Source organism: Panulirus ornatus, chromosome 1, assembly GCF_036320965.1.
Source record: "Panulirus ornatus isolate Po-2019 chromosome 1, ASM3632096v1, whole genome shotgun sequence".
In the NCBI taxonomy this organism is placed as follows: Eukaryota; Metazoa; Arthropoda; class Malacostraca; order Decapoda; family Palinuridae; genus Panulirus; species Panulirus ornatus.
The window spans coordinates 92,193,915-92,213,735 of NC_092224.1; the positions used below are offsets into that span (position 1 = coordinate 92,193,915).

Genomic DNA, 19,821 nt, shown 5'->3' on the forward strand with positions numbered 1-19,821 from the left:
ACAACCATAGAGTCAGAGCTAGTCAAAAGATTGATGTCTTATGAATGCACCTTTTCAAATCTTAGAGAAAGAGACATGAAAAATTCAAACGGTTTCACTAAGCTGTCTGCACTACTCTTCAGCAAGATTTGAAGACCATACGTTTGGATCTATAGGACTTGTATTGGTATATTCTCTTTATCTCAAATGAAGATTTATATTTTGTCTGAGCTGGTGAATTTTTTTTTCTTAATTCAAAGCATGCCTTTTGGAGTGACTAAGCATAGGAAAAGTTTTACCTACTTTACTTCAGTCCCCAAATTTAAGATCGACATCACTATAGAGAGAGTATTGGCATATATCATAATGACTTCCTTGTTGCTCCAATTTAAAGGAGAATGTCTTTCATGTCAGCCTCTATTTGGCAATGCTTTGATTTCCTTTGCTCATTAAGTGATTCCTATCAAGGAACAAAATAATTTTTGAGTTCATGAAAACCCTTCTCGACTAAAAGAGGATACCAGTGGCCAAGCATCCTTTTGTTTTTCTATGCCTAATTTCCCTCTTTACTTTCTCACACTTCCTCTAGTGTAGTTTGAGAATTTGTGGGAATGAATGGATTATTAAGTTTGTCTTCAAAATCTGCATTTCAGCTCATAAATTTCATTCCTTGAGGGGATACAGTAATCAGAAGTGATTCAAACAAGATATTGCTGTCCTTGGGAACAAATGCAGAGATAACCCAACTATCACAATTGGGACATGACCTTCAATTACAAAGAGGGTGGGGCTTTCTCAGTTATCATGTTACAGGCCTCCTCTAAGTGAAATACTGTAGATTTTTTTTTAACTCATATTTTTCCATTCTCTAGCTATGCTATGCCCATTTTGTGTATAGTGATATACTGACTAATGATGGTGGCAGATGTACTACTATTGTTCACGGTTATATCATTCACTTGATATTTTTTTTTTTTTTTTTCATACTATCCGCCATTTCCCGCGACAGCGAGGTAGCGTTAAGAACAGAGGACTGGGCCTTTGAGGAAATATCCTCACCTGGCCCTCTTCTCTGTTCCTTCTTTTGGAAAATTAAAAAAAAGAAAAAAAAAAAAACGAGAGGGGAGGATTTCCAGCCCCCCGCTCCCTTCCCTTTTAGTCGCCTTCTACGACACGCAGGGAATACGTGGGAAGTATTCTTTCTCCCCTATCCCCAGGGAATATATGTCAACTAAATGAAAGTAATGATCTCGAACGAAAGATGATAATGAAACAGCAAATGCTTAAATGTCCTTGTTTCAGAATCAGTAGCTGAACATTCAGTGGAGCAATCTAATACGAGGTATACTCAGTAGCTGCAAGAGCGAGTTCATGTTAACCAGCACTCACAGAAATCTAAAGATTTTTTTATGCAACTTTAAAAACCTACATCTCCCTTCCCTAATGTTGAAATTTTGTGACTTTTACTGCATGTAAGGAGAATAATACCAGAAACGTTTTTTGCACAACAAGGTGTACTTTCATTCATATTAATTCTTAAGAGGGTAGCATGCCAAGCTGAGGAAGATGGGCAGCCCTGCCCTGTGACAGCCTAAGGAGTGAGGAAGAAGAATCCCAGTTCTTGAAAACTGTTGCCCACAAAGATGCATTTCTGTATGCAAGTGAACCACTCCATGTAAATGGGAATCAAGCTGATAACAGACAGATAGATGAATAAAAAAAAGAATTCAAAATTCAGGCAATCATTTGAATTCAAACAGGAAAGACGTAGATAAAAAATGGTATCAGTACCTTTCCACACTTAGTTTTCCAACTGTAGCCTTAAGTCCTAAATTTTTGCAAAATCAACTCATCCAGCAAAATAGAGGTATGAAAAAATCATCATCAAAAGAGGAATATACCAAACATTTTGTTGTGTAGACAAATAATCAAGTTTTATGATCACTATTTAGTTTTTAATTCATTTATTTTCATTATATTTAGTCGCTGCCTACTGCGTTAGCGAGGTAGCACAAGGAATGAAAGAATGGCCCAACCCAACCACATACATATGAATATACAAAAATGCCCACACACGCATATATACATACCTATATATTTCAATGTATACATACATATACATACAGAGACATAACATATACACACATGTACATATCATACTTGCTGCCTTCATCCATTCCCATTGCCACCCCACCACACATGAAAATCAGAAGCAGCAGAAGCAGCAGCACACACACACACACACACACACACACCACGCGCAAGGTTGCGCTGGGAAAAGACAACAAAGGCCACATTCGTTCACACTCAGTCTTTAGCTGTCATGTGTAATGCACCCAAACCACAGCTCCCTTCCCACATCCAGGCCCACAAAACTTTCCATGGTTTACCCAAGACGCTTCACATGCCCTGGTTCAATCCATTGACAGCACGTCGACCCCGGTATACCACATCGTTCTAATTCACTCTATTCCTTGTACGCCTTTCACCCTCCAGCATGTTCAGGCCCCGATCACTCAAAATCTTTTTCACTCCATCTTCCACCTCCAATCTCGTCTCCCACTTCTCCTCGTACCCTCCACCTTTGACACACATATCCCCTTTGTCAATCTTTCCTCACTCATTCTCTCCATGTGACCAAACCATTTCAATATATCCTCTTCAGCTCTCTCAACCCCACTCTTTCCATTACCACACATTTCTCTTACCCTTTCATTACTTACCCGGTCAAACCACCTCACAATACATACTGTCCTAAAACATCTCATTTCCAACACATCCACCTCCTCCGCACAAGCCCTATCTATAGCCCATGCCTCACAACCATAAAACATTGTTGGAACCACTATTCCTTCAAACATACCCATTTTTGCTCTCCAAGATAACCCTCTTGCCTTCCACAAATTCTTCAATGCCCCCAGAACCTTCACCCCTTCCCCCATCCTGTGACTCACTCCCACTTCCATGGTACCATCCGCAGCTAAATCCACTCCCAGATATCTAAAACACTCCACTTCCTCCAGTTTTTCTCCATTCAAACTTACCTCCCAATTAACTTGTCCCTCAACCCTACTGAACCTAATTGCCTTGCTCTTATTCACATTTACTCTTAGCTTTCTTCCTTCAAACACTTTACTAAATTCAGTCACCAACTTCTGCAGTTTCTCACCCGAATCAGCCACCAGTGCTGTATCATCAGCGAACAACAACAGACTCACTTCCCAAGCCCTATCATCCACAATAGACTGCACACTTGCCCCTCTCTCCAGATAAATGAATACATCCACAAATTCCACTACAATAATCCATTGCTGTAAATATTTTCAAACACTAATAATCTCCTGTCAATTGTTTTTGCTATCTGCAAATTTGCTATTTCACGTTTTGCCTGTGATGCCTCATCCCCATGGAAGCTTTCCTCATTATGGGAAATGGGGTGGCAATGGCAGAAAAGTCTTTTGGGCAAATACACTCCCCTAGCCTGTCCCCTCTCCCTCATACCTTTTTAGGGCCTCTCGCCAATATATTTTGTGTTCTCTGTTCCAAGCCACTTAAAGGCATTTCTCTCAACCCTGTGAGTACACCCCATTTCTTTATCTCACTAGCATACCACAATTCTTATATACTTCAACATCACTTACTCCATCTCATCTGCTAACACCACAAGCACTCCTTGAGTAGATCATTTTAGCAACATGACTACTAGAAATGTCTGCTTCCTCCCATGGACCATCTGATCCCTTGTTATCTGTCTTTCCCATGTGCAACTAACACACCCTTAAGTTAGGAAAGGTAGAACTATACGGTCCTTCTTTTCTATCATTCATGGAAACATTTTTTCTCTTAATAATTCAGCTTCTGTAAATAATCATGTCTTACCCTATACCTAAGACCTGGTACATTTTCAAAGACAGGTTTTTCAGTTCCTCCAAAATTCATAAATACTTTCCCTTGTCTCTTCTTATTCTCTCTCATAATACTCTCTATATTCCAGTTAATGCCTGGCCTTGGTGTGGACCTTTGTCTGTGACTAGAAAAAAAGGTTTACCACCCATCCTTCCTACAACTTTACTTTCACCTGTTTTGTAAGCCATAGTCCTTTCTCCTTTCAAAAACTTTCAGTTTACTCTCACCAGAATTTTCTTCACCTTTCCTATTTCACACTATAAAATCATATACAGTAATTTTTTTTCACTTTGCTAGTACAATCAAATCCTCCACATATATACAAGTTACTAGTGACCAGATCTTTCAATCCAACCTTTATCACAAGTGGACAAATCTCTCCTGAGCTCCAAGTTTACCAGTGTGCTGCAAAAAATGGCTCCTTCTCCATGGTCTAGCTGTCCTAGTTGATTAAAATAATTCTATCTATATCTCTGATGCCCATTCCCTCTGGGAACTCCCATCAATGAGGTGGCCATGGCAAACGAATTTACCTGTGACTTTCTCATGAAGGAAAAAAGTAAGTTCATTTCTTGTTTGTTTTGCAGTTTGTTCAAAAACCTACATTTAGGTATTAGAAATTGTGAGGCATTAGAGAAACTGCACATTAAAATGGATCTGTTAGAAAGTGTCAAGGAGTGTGAATCACTAGTGATAGAGTATATAAAGCAGGCAATAGTGTCTTGCTCTTTGTTAAAGCTCATCTTAATCCTGGACTGAAATATGTTGTCGCTGTTGGTAAAGTCAACTTAATTTTTGTCAAAATCAAAGATAGTGTCATGCGAAATAACAGTAGGATTAGTTTACAGGCCCCAAGCACAAATACCTAAGGTAGAGGAAAGACTTTCTGATGAGTTAGTAGAATTAGTAATAAACATGACTTGAACTTTGTGGGAGATTTTAACGTCATTATCTATGTGGCGAGGAACCATTTCTCATAGCTTGGGGCAAGGGCTTTACCAAATTTGCTTGATAATGCCCTAATACAATTAGTTGAGAAACCTACTCATGATGAAAACAGATTACATTCAGAGTTGACGATATACTGTCAACACTAAAGGAAATAAAAGTAAATAAACTCCTAAGTTTTGTCTGAAACAATGAAAGAGGCAAAAAACGAGATAGTTACAGCCTTGACTGTTCTTTTCAATAAGTCACTTGCTACAGAGACAGATCCAGAGGAATGGAAGCTTGCTAAAGTAACAACAATTTTCAAGGAAGGTAATAAATTATCTTTCTGGAAATTGCTGTCCAATTAATAAGCTTAACATCTGTAGTTGGTAAACTTATGAAAACCATCATTCAGGATAAGATTGTAAACCATTCAGGGAGCCACCACTTAAGAGAAGATTCTCAGCGTAGTTTTGAACAAAACTGCCTGTGTCTGACAAATCTGCTTGATGTCATCTGTTTATATTTTCAAAAAGCAGTTGATAAAGTTCCACATCAGATGATACAGAAAAAATTAAGTTACATGTTAAGTTGGGGGTTGTGCTTAGGTGGTTAGGAAACTATTTGACAGGCTATAAACAAACAGCAGTAATTAATTGTCAAACCTTAGAATGCTTAGACGGACCAAGTGGTGTGCCACAAGGATCAGTCTTAGAACTGGTTCTTTCTCATATATATCTATGATACTGATGGTGGAGTGCATTATAAGATATCAAAATTTGCTGTTGATACAAAGTTGGAAAATAAATCTACAGAAAATGAAAGTCTGCAGCTTCAAATGGACACAGACAAAATGATGGACGGAGTTTACAGGTGGCAAAAATAACTTAATATTGATAAGTGCAAAGTTTTAAATATTGGTAGTAAGTATGAAAAGACAAGATAAAGTGTGAATTCTCTTGAACTACAAAAGGTAAATGAGTAAAAAAATGGGTGTAATAATCTCTAGTAATCTAAAGCCAAGTAAGCAGTGCACAAAAGCAGTTAAAAGGGAGAATAAATTTCTTAGATTTTAGGAATGGCAATCGAATTTAAGTCTTGGGAAATTATCCTCACTCTTTACAAATTACTGGTGAGTCCCTACCTTAAATAATGAGCTGAGTTTTTGTCACTCTACTTGAAAAAATACATAGACAGAAGAGAGTCAGTAAAGAGGCAAGCAACCAAGATGCTTCTTGGACTGAGAAACAAATCCTATCAATGCCAACTAAACAACTTAAGTCTATTTAGCTTAGAAAAGAGTAGGTGATCTAATACAGTAAGTCAAATATATCAAAGCTTCGATAATTGTGATCTCATGAGCAGCATAAACAGATTCATCTGACTTCACTTGAAGTAATGGTTACAAAGTTATTGGCTAACATTTTACCCTAAAAAAGGTCATTTTACCCATGAAAAAGGTAAAAATAGTCTCCAACAGGATTGTTAATGTATAGAATGATTTACCAGTTCAAGTGGTTAAAAACAGTACAGACCACACATTTAAGACTAGGCCTGATAAACACTTCGGTTCTATCTAAATATATATATCTCTGACTCCCATTCCAATCGGGAACTCCAGAGATTGGCCACAGCAAAAGAGGCTCCATAACAGGTGAACTCCAGTGCTGCTTCTTAGCCTTTAGCGCCTCACCCTTAAGTGGCCACTAGCAGAGGGTAACTCTGGCACAGTGTTTCCAGAGGCTCCTACTGAATGTTCTTGCTGACTGCTGCTACCTAATTTGCCTACTTAAAGTTCCTACCCACTACTTATACCTGATGTTTCTACCATAAAATGCTCCTGCCTAATGTTCCTACCAACTACTTCTACATCTATCTATCACTCCCATCATTTTGCCAAAACACTGGGCTAGCCCATAGCATTCACCACAGGAGAACTGAGAGTTACGAAGATTGAGCAGAGCGAGTTACGTGTTAACAAGAATCATGTGTGATAAGAAAGACTGTATGTTTGTGGACAGAGTGCCAGCAGTCCACATGTGGGTGCAACAGAAAGAAAAGACAGCTACCTGGGTCAGAGGAGAGCAACTGGACAATCACTGAAGTGTAAGCTCACTCTGCAGCTATCACTAACCTCTCAATAGCCAGATGGCAGTACTAGAAATATACCTCCCTAGTTGGTGAATGCCTACCAACTGCTATCTACAACATTCCACTTCAAATTTATTATTGACATTATTTGCACCTCCTTTGTTACATGAAAACCTTACATTAATTTTCTCATTGAAATATCTCTTTTTACCTTTACCACACTGATCTATAGTTTCACACTTCCTCCTCTTTCACAAACAGCCTTGAAAGTACCCAGTTGTCTGTTGATGTTTAAATTCCTCTCTCTCTTCCTATTTTTTGCTGCTGCCTCTTTAAATGCTCATCCTAAAATGCAAAGAAAAACCGAATAGACAACACATAGCTCTGTCTTAACTCACCTGTCTCAGAACTCACTCAACATAACTTCCACTATCACATATACTTTACTATCTCTCAAGAATGATGCTGTGTTAAGCTAATATGAGTTCCTCCCACAATATATTCCAGTTCACTTTTCATGTGAATTCTCTAGGTCCATGGATGCTGCATACAACTTCCTTCTTTTGCTCGAACACAATTTCACAACTACCGTCATGGAGAAAATTTGATATATACATCCTACACCTTTCCTAAAACCATACTGCTCTTCATCTACCCTATTTTGTGTACCCATTTTACTTTATGTATATGAGAATGAACAGTAGAAGATAGAGTTATCTTCTTGAGCTTGTCCTCAGCTTGCTAGAGATTTAGATTAGGAGATTAATGCCAACTTTATTACTGAAAATAAATATTACAAGAGTATCATCCATATCTGTGCTCAGTTTTCAGTGAGCATGTGTGACTTTCAGTGCACTTGTATACCTATGATATCATGTCAAGACCACCCATATCACCGCAACCTTTTTCAACCCTCCTGGTTCTCTTGTGGATAATTCTAGAGAAAAGTGATAGCAAAATATGTAGTCCTTGAGCTGTGTTAATCTTCCCTAGGTACTGCTAAAATTTCATTATGGCCAAAACAATCTGCCTTAGGTACTGCTACAAATTAAATATGGTTATAAACTAACACAGGTACTGCTAAAAATTCACCAAGGCTTTAGTGATCTGCCATAGGTCTTGCTAAAAATTCACTATGGTTAAAACAGTCTACTCAAGGTATTGCTAAAAACTCACTATAGTTACAAGAATCTGACCTAGGTACTGCTCAATATTCACTATAGCTACAACAATCTACCACAAGTACTGCTAAAAATTCACTATGGTTATCATGATCAGCCCTAGGTAATGCAAAAAATTCACTAAGGCTGTAACAATCTGCTTTAGGAAACGGAAAAAAATATCAATATGGCTACAACAATCTGCTTTAAGTACAGTAACACATTCACTATGACAACAACAATTTACCCTAAGTACTACTAAAAAGAGAGGCGTGCGAAAGAGAGACTTTTGGATGTCAATGTGCTGAGAGGTGCAACTGGAGGGATGTCTGATCATTATCTTGTGGAGGCTAAGGTGAAGATTAGTATGGGTTTTCAGAAAAGAAGAGTGAATGTTGGGGTGAAGAAGGTGGTGAGAGTAAGTGAGCTTGGGAAGGAGACCTGTGTGAAGAAGTATCTGGAGAGACTGTGTACAGAATGGAAAAAGGTGAGAACAATGGAAGTAAGGGGAGTGGGGGAGGAATGGGATGTATTTAGGGAATCAGTGATGGATTGCGCAAAAGATGCTTGTGGCATGAGAAGAGTGGGAGGTGGGCTGTTTAGAAAGGGTAGTGAGTGGTGGGATGAAGAAGTAAGAGTATTAGTGAAAGAGAAGAGAGAGGCATTTGGACGATTTTTGCAGGGAAAAAATGCAATTGAGTGGGAGAAGTATAAAAGAAAGAGACAGGAGGTCAAGAGAAAGGTGCAAGAGGTGAAAAAAAGGGCAAATGAGAGTTGGGGTGAGAGACTATCAGTAAATTTTAGGGAGAATAAAAAGATGTTCTGGAAGGAGGTAAATAGGGTGCGTAAGACAAGGGAGCAAATGGGAACTTCAGTGAAGGGCGTAAATGGGGAGGTGATAACAAGTAGTGGTGATGTGAGAAGGAGATGGAATGAGTATTTTGAAGGTTTGTTGAATGTGTCTGATGACAGAGTGGCAGATATAGGATGTTTGGGTCGAGGTGGTGTGCAAAGTGAGAGGGTTAGGGAAAATGATTTGGTAAACAGAGAAGAGGTAGTAAAAGCTTTGCGGAAGATGAAAGCCGGCAAGGCAGCAGGTTTGGATGGTATTGCAGTGGAATTTATTAAAAAAGGGGGTGACTGTATTGTTGACTGGTTGGTAAGGTTATTTAATGTATGTATGACTCATGGTGAGGTGCCTGAGGATTGGCGGAATGCGTGCATAGTGCCATTGTACAAAGGCAAAGGGGATAAGAGTGAGTGCTCAAATTACAGAGGTATAAGTTTGTTGAGTATTCCTGGTAAATTATATGGGAGGGTATTGATTGAGAGGGTGAAGGCATGTACAGAGCATCAGATTGGGGAAGAGCAGTGTGGTTTCAGAAGTGGTAGAGGATGTGTGGATCAGGTGTTTGCTTTGAAGAATGTATGTGAGAAATACTTAGAAAAGCAAATGGATTTGTATGTAGCATTTATGGATCTGGAGAAGGCATATGATAGAGTTGATAGAGATGCTCTGTGGAAGGTATTAAGAATATATGGTGTGGGAGGCAAGTTGTTAGAAGCAGTGAAAAGTTTTTATCGAGGATGTAAGGCATGTGTACGTGTAGGAAGAGAGGAAAGTGATTGGTTCTCAGTGAATGTAGGTTTGCGGCAGGGGTGTGTGATGTCTCCATGGTTGTTTAATTTGTTTATGGATGGGGTTGTTAGGGAGGTAAATGCAAGAGTTTTGGAAAGAGGGGCAAGTATGAAGTCTGTTGGGGATGAGAGAGCTTGGGAAGTGAGTCAGTTGTTGTTCGCTGATGATACAGCGCTGGTGGCGGATTCATGTGAGAAACTGCAGAAGCTGGTGACGGAGTTTGGTAAAGTGTGTGGAAGAAGAAAGTTAAGAGTAAATGTGAATAAGAGCAAGGTTATTAGGTACAGTAGGGTTGAGGGTCAAGTCAATTGGGAGGTGAGTTTGAATGGAGAAAAACTGGAGGAAGTGAAGTGTTTTAGATATCTGGGAGTGGATCTGTCAGCGGATGGAACCATGGAAGCGGAAGTGGATCATAGGGTGGGGGAGGGGGCGAAAATTTTGGGAGCCTTGAAAAATGTGTGGAAGTCGAGAACATTATCCCGGAAAGCAAAAATGGGTATGTTTGAAGGAATAGTGGTTCCAACAATGTTGTATGGTTGCGAGGCGTGGGCTATGGATAGAGTTGTGCGCAGGAGGATGGATGTGCTGGAAATGAGATGTTTGAGGACAATGTGTGGTGTGAGGTGGTTTGATCGAGTAAGTAACGTAAGGGTAAGAGAGATGTGTGGAAATAAAAAGAGCGTGGTTGAGAGAGCAGAAGAGGGTGTTTTGAAATGGTTTGGGCACATGGAGAGAATGAGTGAGGAAAGATTGAACAAGAGGATATATGTGTCGGAGGTGGAGGGAACGAGGAGAAGAGGGAGACCAAATTGGAGGTGGAAAGATGGAGTGAAAAGGATTTTGTGTGATCGGGGCCTGAACATGCAGGAGGGTGAAAGGAGGGCAAGAAATAGAGTGAATTGGAGCGATGTGGTATACAGGGGTTGACGTGCTGTCAGTGGATTGAATCAAGGCATGTGAAGCGTCCGGGGTAAACCATGGAAAGCTGTGTAGGTATGTATATTTGCGTGTGTGGACGTGTGTATGTACATGTGTATGGGGGGGGGGGTTGGGCCATTTCTTTCGTCTGTTTCCTTGCGCTACCTCGCAAACGCAGGAGACAGCGAAAAAAAAAAAAAAAAAAAAAAAAAAAAAAAAAAAAAAAAACTACTACTAAAAATTCACTATGGCTACAAAAATCTGCCCTAGGCACTGCTAAAAATTCATAAGGTTAAAGCTGTCTGCCCTAAGTATTGCTAAAAATTCGTGATGGCAGTAACAATCTGCCTTAGGTAGTGCTAAGAGGTCACTAGGGTTACAAAAATCTCCCGAGTACTGTTAAATCTTAGCTAAAATCATCTAACCGAGATATAGCTAAAAATCCAGTATGACTTGAATAATCTGCCTAAGGTACCGCTAAAGTTCTGTAGGATAAAGTTTAGACACAACAACCACATTATGCAATACATCCAGCAAGCCCATAACTGACTCTTTATGTATCTTTTCTGTATCCCAGCTACCAAACAAATCTTTGTCTAATCAGCTTCAAAGATATTCCTCTCTGTCTCTGCCATAAGCTGTACAGTCTAATGATAAATGATGGCACATGGATAGACTATTAGTATAAATACCATGGTAAGTTCTAACTATCTGAAAGGTTAATATCCAAGGAACCCGATCACATACACATCTTCAGGAGAAATATCATTTTCATGACCTGGGTTTGTTTTCCATGGGTTAAAGAGGCCAGTAATCTTACTACAGCACCTTTATGGTATTTCTATCTTAGAATCACTAAGAATATTTTAATACTTAAGATAGAGGAGTCAAAGAAAATCAATATAATTCAAATAGCTATCCAAGTAGAAGGATAAAATTCCTTACCTTGTAAATACAACTGTCTACACTTTGATGTGAAGAATCACTAAATTTCAAACTGGTAATGAAGAATCCACTAACTTTAGCAAGCATTAGAAAAGCTAAGAGATATATATGCCTTAACAATACTTTACTTCCAACAATCCCTACATTTTTAATAAATGTATCTTCTACTCAAGATGATAATGAGATGAACTTCATTCATGAAATAAAGTAGAGAAGCAATCACTACCACCTGTATTTTCACAGGGTTGCAAATACAATGTAGAGTAATCAGCAATTACAAATTTCATGGCTGTTGCTTCTAAAGCTTAATGAACTGGAACAAAACTCTGTATCATATCAAAAGACAATTCGGATAACAAAGACAAATGCACAATATCCACTCATGTTCATGCGTTTCTGTCTGCACCAAAGTTTCCTTTACAATGACATCAAAGAATATCAACAAAGATAAAAAATTCTTATTAATGTAAAGCTTGAAGGTGTAATTGCTGATGCATCTGAAAATTTACTTTTTTCATATAATATACTTGGACATTACATCTAATTAAGAATCAAAAGATGAATTAAACTCGCATTATTACTAAGCATAATGCAAACTGTGATTAACTCTTCCATAAAATACTTCTATGCACAACCTAAACAATTATGTCAGTTTACAGTTCTTAAAACAATGATATGTATTAAACCACTATCAAAATTACAGCATTAAATCCCATCATACCCCTTGCATGAGGCTTAGTAACATAAACCAGAATGTACATGAGGAGAGACAGCCAAAGACCAAGCCAAGCAGCACACACGTACCAGACAACCTTACAGCCCCAGCAGGAGGTTTACCTTTAGAATATTTTTTAGGATGACTCTTTTAAACTAGGTCATCAAGGTGCTGAAAAAAAAATTAAGTGGCTTAAACCTTGTTATGACCTTACTGTATGTGAAAACCAAGGTGTGTACATAAAGTCTCTGAAAAATTACTAACTACTTTGTGGCACTGTACAGTTTTGGCCTTCCCTGTAAGCATTAGTGGCTTTGCCTTGTGCACCAGGAATCATTTGATGGTCTTGAGAAGTACTAAACATATCATATTAGAAGTGTTATATTCAAGCACTGAATTCTAAGAAAATATGAGTACATGAATCAATACATTCCAAGAACTAAAAAGTCTTAAAAATTTTGTGAACATATAAAAAACCCAGTAAAGTGACAACTGTATGTATTATTCAAAGTGAAATAAAGCAAATGTAAGAGGTGATGCTAAAAGCATTATGTGTAATGAGGAATCTAAGTGGATTACAAAAAGAACATACTGAAAAAAATTCCAGCAGTTAATCAGTGCTGTTACAAAGGATATATTTCCAGCAACAGAATGTCTAGTAGAAAGCAAACGAATGAAAAGGAAAAAGAGGTGGATTCAATACAATGAAGGTGAAGGAAACTGCTGGGAGACTGAGGATAAGGGGATGTATAGATAAAAAAAAATCCAGGGATGAGTGCTGAGATAGCCTGAACATATGGAAAATATAATTCAAAGAAAGTGTTAGAGTGGTGAATGTCACTGGCTGTGAGGGATGACTCCACAGGAATAGGCATATATGTATAATTAAGGTACTTGTATACATGATCAGATTGATGTTTGAGGAAATTCTGTAACGAATATCTTTTCTTCCTAACAGCAGAAAGCAAATGGGCAAAGGACATAAGAAAACCCCACTCCCTTTGGGAAAAATAGACCAAGTCCTAATATATTAATGTATGGGTAATCACATCATCTGTCCTTGAGGACAGGTTCAACTTGTTCCCCACTGCCTCTTCCAACCAATAAGGCTTACATTTTGATCTCATATCTGGATTAAGCAAATATAGCTAAACATTTCGTCTACTGCTCTGCACTCATCTCAACACAACATTCTTTGAAAAAAAAAAGGGGAAATATGAAATGTGGAGTAAGTCACTGTTATAGGACCTGGATTTTTTCTCTTGACCAGTATAAAGGTGTGTGGGTGGCAACTCTTGGCTTGTGCCTTGCTTTGTGCCCTTTTTTCCTCCAGCCAGAACTTTATCAGCCCTTCTTTTCAGCAAAGTAGTCTGATTATTCTCTCCAAATAAGGTTCATTTCTATGAAAAGAACCCATTCAATCCAGGTTCCTATGAAATGACAGGGCCTCTTTTTCTACCTGTATCTTATCTTTGCACATCTAACAGTGTGATCTGTTCTCTGGCATATTTCCATTCTGGAAGTAATGTTCAATGATCATCTTTTATTTACTTAATTCTCTTTTCCCCTTCATTTTGGGGCTGCTGTTGTCAAGCAGGATCATACCCCTGCTTGCTGATAGGCTTTGGTCACATTCCTACTGCAACATGGTCTAAGTTCCCTAGCACTTGCTTTAGCTGTCCATTGGTTCACTTCAGGTTTATTTAGACTGTTCTCTGCATAGCAGATTCCCTACACCTGTCTTTTAAATAGTTCTCTACAATTTTGTTACATTCTAAAATGTTCTGTGGACGAGCATTATCCTCCCTTTTTCATCCCAATAACTTTCTTCATAATTATGGCCCTAAAAGAAAGCATATACCTAGAAATTTTGTATGTTCAATAATACAGTACACTTCAATGCCTTTATGTCTTCAATATATTTTCATAAAGGGTGTTTGCCATATCCGGTGTTAGCAAGATAGCACCAGTATGTACCATACTCACAACAACCCTCTAGTTGTCATGTATAATGGACCATAATCACAGCCCCACTATCCACAGCCAAGCCCCATAGACCTATCTGTAGTTTCCCTCCAATGATTTCATATGCCCAACTTTATCCTAGTGACAGTATGTCACCCTGCATACCACATCACACCAATTGGTGTGACATGGTACATTTTCAAAATACAGTTTCAAGAGCAAAAGCCCAGGAAAAATAAGTCATGTGTCACCTGATAGTGGTAAACTGTATACACTAATACACACAAATGAGTCTTACAGTTACATAAAAATTTTGTTTGTTTGTTGTAAAGCCTTCAGGAAAATCTGCAAGGTCTATAACTATCTGGAACCTTATAATATATTTCATGAGTGTCTGGTGTTCTACTACTCAACCCACCAATGTCAGCAAGAGTAAAGGGTCCATAGTCACGCCATGAACAGGGTACCATGTTTCTCTTATTCCAACCCTGGTCACTTAAGGGTAACGGTGGCCTCCAGGCTGCTTCAGTAACTTGTCCTTTTCTTGGGTTTGTATCTACAGCCAGTAAAGACAATCTACAGTGCATGTAGAATCAAACTTGAAGCAGGAAAGATTGCAAAGATTGATGCCCATAACACCCCATCATGGAAGTTTACACTGATACTCACAGCACTGACTAGTTTAAATGGATTCATTTCCTTTTATGATTTCTTGTCTTGGTTATTGTCAACTTTCTTTCACCTCACTCCATTTTCATCTGCTATTGTCCCCTTCTCTTTCATTTACAATTACTGCTGTTCTGAAGTGTGTTCAGTTTATTTTGATTAAATGATTCACTCAACTTTGAGATCTACCAATCCAGGGGATACATGAGTTGGTTTCCAACATCACATAACACAGACAGAACCCTCCTCAGTGAGAGAGCTGAGGAAATGCATAGAGCTCAGTACACAATTCAGGCTGTCTACCATGAGTCTGAGAGAAGAATTTTGAGATTCCAGTACGAATTTTGAGATTCCAGTACCAGTTCCCAGAATGGATGACAAGATGCAGCATCTGTTTGGTTTTTCCTTTCATTCTCACCCTATTTTTTTTTATTATGATACTTGATCACTGTTTCCTGCATCAGTGAGGTAGTGCCAAGAAACAGATGAAGAATGGCTCATCCACTCATTTATACACATATCAACATATACACATATACATATACATACACATACACAGACATATACATTTTTTTTTTCTTTGTCGCTGTCTCCCGCATTTGCGAGGTAGCGCAAGGAAACAGACGAAAGAAAATGGCCCAACCCACCCCCATACACATGTATATACATACGTCCACACACGCAAATATACATACCTACACAGCTTTCCATGGTTTACCCCAGACGCTTCACATGCCCTGATTCAATCCACTGACAGCATGTCAACCCCAGTATACCACATCGAATCAATTCACTCTATTCCTTGCCCTCCTTTCACCCTCCTGCATGTTCAGGCCCCGATCACACAAAATCTTTTTCACTCCATCTTTCCACCTCCAATTTGGTCTCCCACTTCTCGTTCCCTCCACCTCCGACACATATATCCTCTTGGTCTATCTTTCCTCACTCATTCTCTCCATGTGCCCAAACCATTTCAAAACACCCTCTTCTGCTCTCTCAACCGCGCTCTTTTTATTTCCACACATCTCTCTTACCCTTACGTTACTTACTCGATCAAACCACCTCACACCACACATTGTCCTCAAACATCTCATTTCCAGAACATCCATCCTCCTGCGCACAACTCTATCCATAGCCCACGCCTCGCAACCATACAACATTTTTGGAACCACTATTCCTTCAAACATAGCCATTTTTGCTTTCGGAGATAATGTTCTTGACTTCCACACATTCTTCAAGGCTCCCAGGAGTTTCGCCCCCTCCCCCACCCTATGATCCACTTCCGCTTCCATGGTTCCATCCGCTGCCAGATCCACTCCCAGATACTAAAACACTTTACTTCCTCCAGTTTTTCTCCATTCAAACTTACCTCCCAATTGACATATACATATATATACTATTGACATATACATATATATACTATTTATTTCATTTATTATACTTTGTCGCTGTCTCCCGCATTAGCGAGGTAGCGCAAGGATAGAGACGAAAGAATGGCCCAACCCACCCACATACACATGTATATACATACACGTCCACACATGCATATATATATACCTATACATCTCAATGTATACATATATATACACACACAGACATATACATATATAAACATGTACATAATTCATACTGTCTGCCCTTATTCATTCCCGTTGCCACCCTGCCACACATGAAATAACAACCCCCTCCCCCCATATGTGCGCGAGGTAACGCTAGGGAAAAGACAACAAAGGCCACATTCGTTCACACTCAGTCTCTAGCTGTCATGCATAATGCACCGAAACCACGGTTCTCTTTCCACATCCAGGCCCCACAGAACTTTCCATGGTTTACCCCAGACACTTCACATGCCCTGGTTCAATCCACTGACAGCACATCAACTATACATATATACACATGTACATATTCATACTTGCTTGCCTTCATCCATTTCTGGCACTACCCGACCCTAAAGGAAACAGCATTACTACCCCTTGCTGCAGCGAGGTAGCGCCAGGAAAACAAGCAAAAACAGCAACATTCGTTCACACTCAGTCTCTAGCTGTCATGTGCAATGTACTGAAACCACAGCTTCCTATCCACATCCAGGCCCCACAGACTTTTCCAATGTTTACCCCAGAATTTTCACTTGCCCTAGTTCATCCACTGACAGCATGTCGACCCCAGTATACTACATCATTCCAATTCTCCCCTATTCCTTGCATGTCTCTTACCCTCCTGTATGTTCAGGCCCCGATCGCTCAAAATCTTTTTCACTCCATCCTTCCACCTTCAATTTGGTCTCCCCCTTCTCCTTCTTCCCTCCACCTCTGACACATCTATCCTCTCTGTCAATCTTTCCTCACTCGTTCTCTCCATATGTCCAAATTATTTCAGCACACCCTCTTCTGCTCTCTCAACCACACTCTATTTATTTCCACACATCTCTCTTACTCTTTCATTACATACTCGATCAAACTACCTCAAACCACATACTGTCCTCAAACATTTCATTACCAACACATCCAACCTCCTCTGCACAACCCTAACTACAGCCCATGCCTCATAGCCATATAGCATTGTTGGAACCACTATTCCTTCAAACATACCCATTTTTGCTCTCTGAGACAATGTTCTCTCCTTCCACACATTCTTCATTGCTCTCAAGACCTTTGCTCCCTCCCCACCCTGTGACTCACTTCCGCTTCCATGGTTCCATTCTTGGATAATTCCACTCCCAATTTTTCTCCATTCAAACTTACATCCCAACCAACTTGTCCCTCAACCCTACTGAAACTAATAACCTTGCTCTTAATTCACATTTACTCTCAGCTTTCCCCTTTCACACACTTTTCCAAATTCAGTCACCAACTTTTGCAGTTTCTCACTCGAATGAGCAACCATATATGTATCATCGGTGAACAACAACTGACTCAATTCCCAGGCCCTCTCACCCCCAAAAGACTGCATACTTGCCCTTCTCACCAAAGCTCTTGCATTCACCTGCCTAACCACCCCATCCATAAACAAATAAACAACCATGAGGACATCACACACTCCTGCTGCAAACCAACATTCCCTGGGAACTAATCACTCTCTTCTTTTCCTACTCGTAAACATGCCTGACATCCTTGGTAAAACTTTTCACTGCTTCTAGCAGCTTACCTCGCACACCATATACTCTCTAGACTTTCTACAAAGCATCTCTATCAACCCTATCATATGCCTTTTTTAGATCCATAAATGCTACATATAAACCCATCTGTTTTTCTCAGTATTTCTCACATGCATTCTTCTAAGCAAATACCTGATCCACACATCCTCTACCACTTCTAAAACCACACTGCTCTTCCCCAATCTGATGCTCTGTACATCCCTTCACCCTCTCAATCAATACCCTCCCATATAATTTCCCAGTAATTCTCAAGACTTATGCCTCTGTAATTTGAACACTCACCTTTATCCCCTTTACCTTTGTAAGAAGGCACTATGCATGCATTCCACCAATCCTCAGGCACTTCACCATGGTCCATTTTTTTTTTTTTTTTTTGCTTTGTCGCTGTCTCCCGCGTTTGCGAGGTAGCGCAAGGAAACAGACGAAAGAAATGGCCCAACCCACCCCCATACACATGTATATACATACATCCACACATGCAACTATACATACCTACACAGCTTTCCATGGTTTACCCCAGACGCTTCACATGCCCTGATTCAATCCACTGACAGCACGTCAACCCCGGTATACCACATCGCTCCAATTCACTCTATTCCTTGCCCTCCTTTCACCCTCCTGCATGTTCAGGCCCCGATCATACAAAATCTTTTTCACCCCATCTTTCCACCTCCAATTTGGTCTCCCTCTTCTCCTCGTTCCCTCCACCTCCGACACATATATCCTCTTGGTCAATCTTTCCTCACTCATTTTCTCCATGTGCCCAAACCATTTCAAAACACCCTCTTCTGCTCTCTCAACCACGCTCTTTTTATTTCCACACATCTCTCTTACCCTTACGTTACTTACTCGATCAAACCACCTCACACCACACATTGTCCTCAAACATCTCATTTCCAGCACATCCATCCTCCTGCGCACAACTCTATCCATAGCCCACGCCTCGCAACCATACAACATTGTTGGAACCACTATTCCTTCAAACATACCCATTTTTGCTTTCCGAGATAATGTTCTCGACTTCCACACATTCTTCAAGGCTCCCAGAATTTTCGCCCCCTCCCCCACCCTATGATCCACTTCCGCTTCCATGGTTCCATCTGCTGCCAGATCCACTCCCAGATATCTAAAACACTTCACTTCCTCCAGTTTTTCTCCATTCAAACTCACCTCCCAGTTGACTTGACCCTCAACCCTACAGTACCTAATAACCTTGCTCTTATTCACATTTACTCTTAACTTTCTTCTTTCACACACTTTACCAAACTCAGTCACCAGCTTCTGCAGTTTCTCACATGAATCAGCCACCAGCGCTGTATCATCAGCGAACAACAACTGACTCACTTCCCAAGCTCTCTCATCCCCAACAGACTTCATACTTGCCCCTCTTTCCAAAACTCTTGCATTTACCTCCCTAACAACCCCATCCATAAACAAATTAAACAACCATGGAGACATCACACACCCCTGCCGCAAACCTACATTCACTGAGAACCAATCACTTTCCTCTCTTCCTACACGTACACATGCCTTACATCCTCGATAAAAACTTTTCACTGCTTCTAACAACTTGCCTCCCAACCATATATTCTTAATACCTTCCAAAGAGCATCTCTAACAACTCTATCATATGCCTTCTCCAGATCCATAAATGCTACATACAAATCCATTTGCTTTTCTAAGTATTTCTCACATACATTCTTCAAAGCAAACACCTGATCCACACATCCTCTACCACTTCTGAAACCACACT

The 19,821-nt window shown here is 39.8% G+C and overlaps 2 protein-coding genes across 8 annotated transcripts in view; one reads left to right on the forward strand and one right to left on the reverse strand.

Moving 5' to 3' along the window:
- fbp (fructose-1,6-bisphosphatase) overlaps positions 1-19,821 on the forward strand; it is a 394,327-nt gene that overhangs the window by 182,723 nt on the left and 191,783 nt on the right. The gene's annotated exons all lie outside the window — the stretch shown is intronic.
- Positions 1-19,821, reverse strand: part of Tmem63 (transmembrane protein 63) — a 129,959-nt gene that overhangs the window by 21,183 nt on the left and 88,955 nt on the right. The window contains exon 17 of one of the 6 annotated variants that reach the window (XM_071665862.1): positions 12,406-12,454. The exons of the other annotated variants lie outside the window; for them this stretch is intronic. Within the exon in view, the coding sequence (XP_071521963.1) occupies positions 12,434-12,454 (21 nt within the window). The 3' untranslated portion in view covers positions 12,406-12,433. The remainder of the gene's footprint in view (positions 1-12,405; positions 12,455-19,821) is intronic. 6 annotated transcript variants of the gene reach the window in all.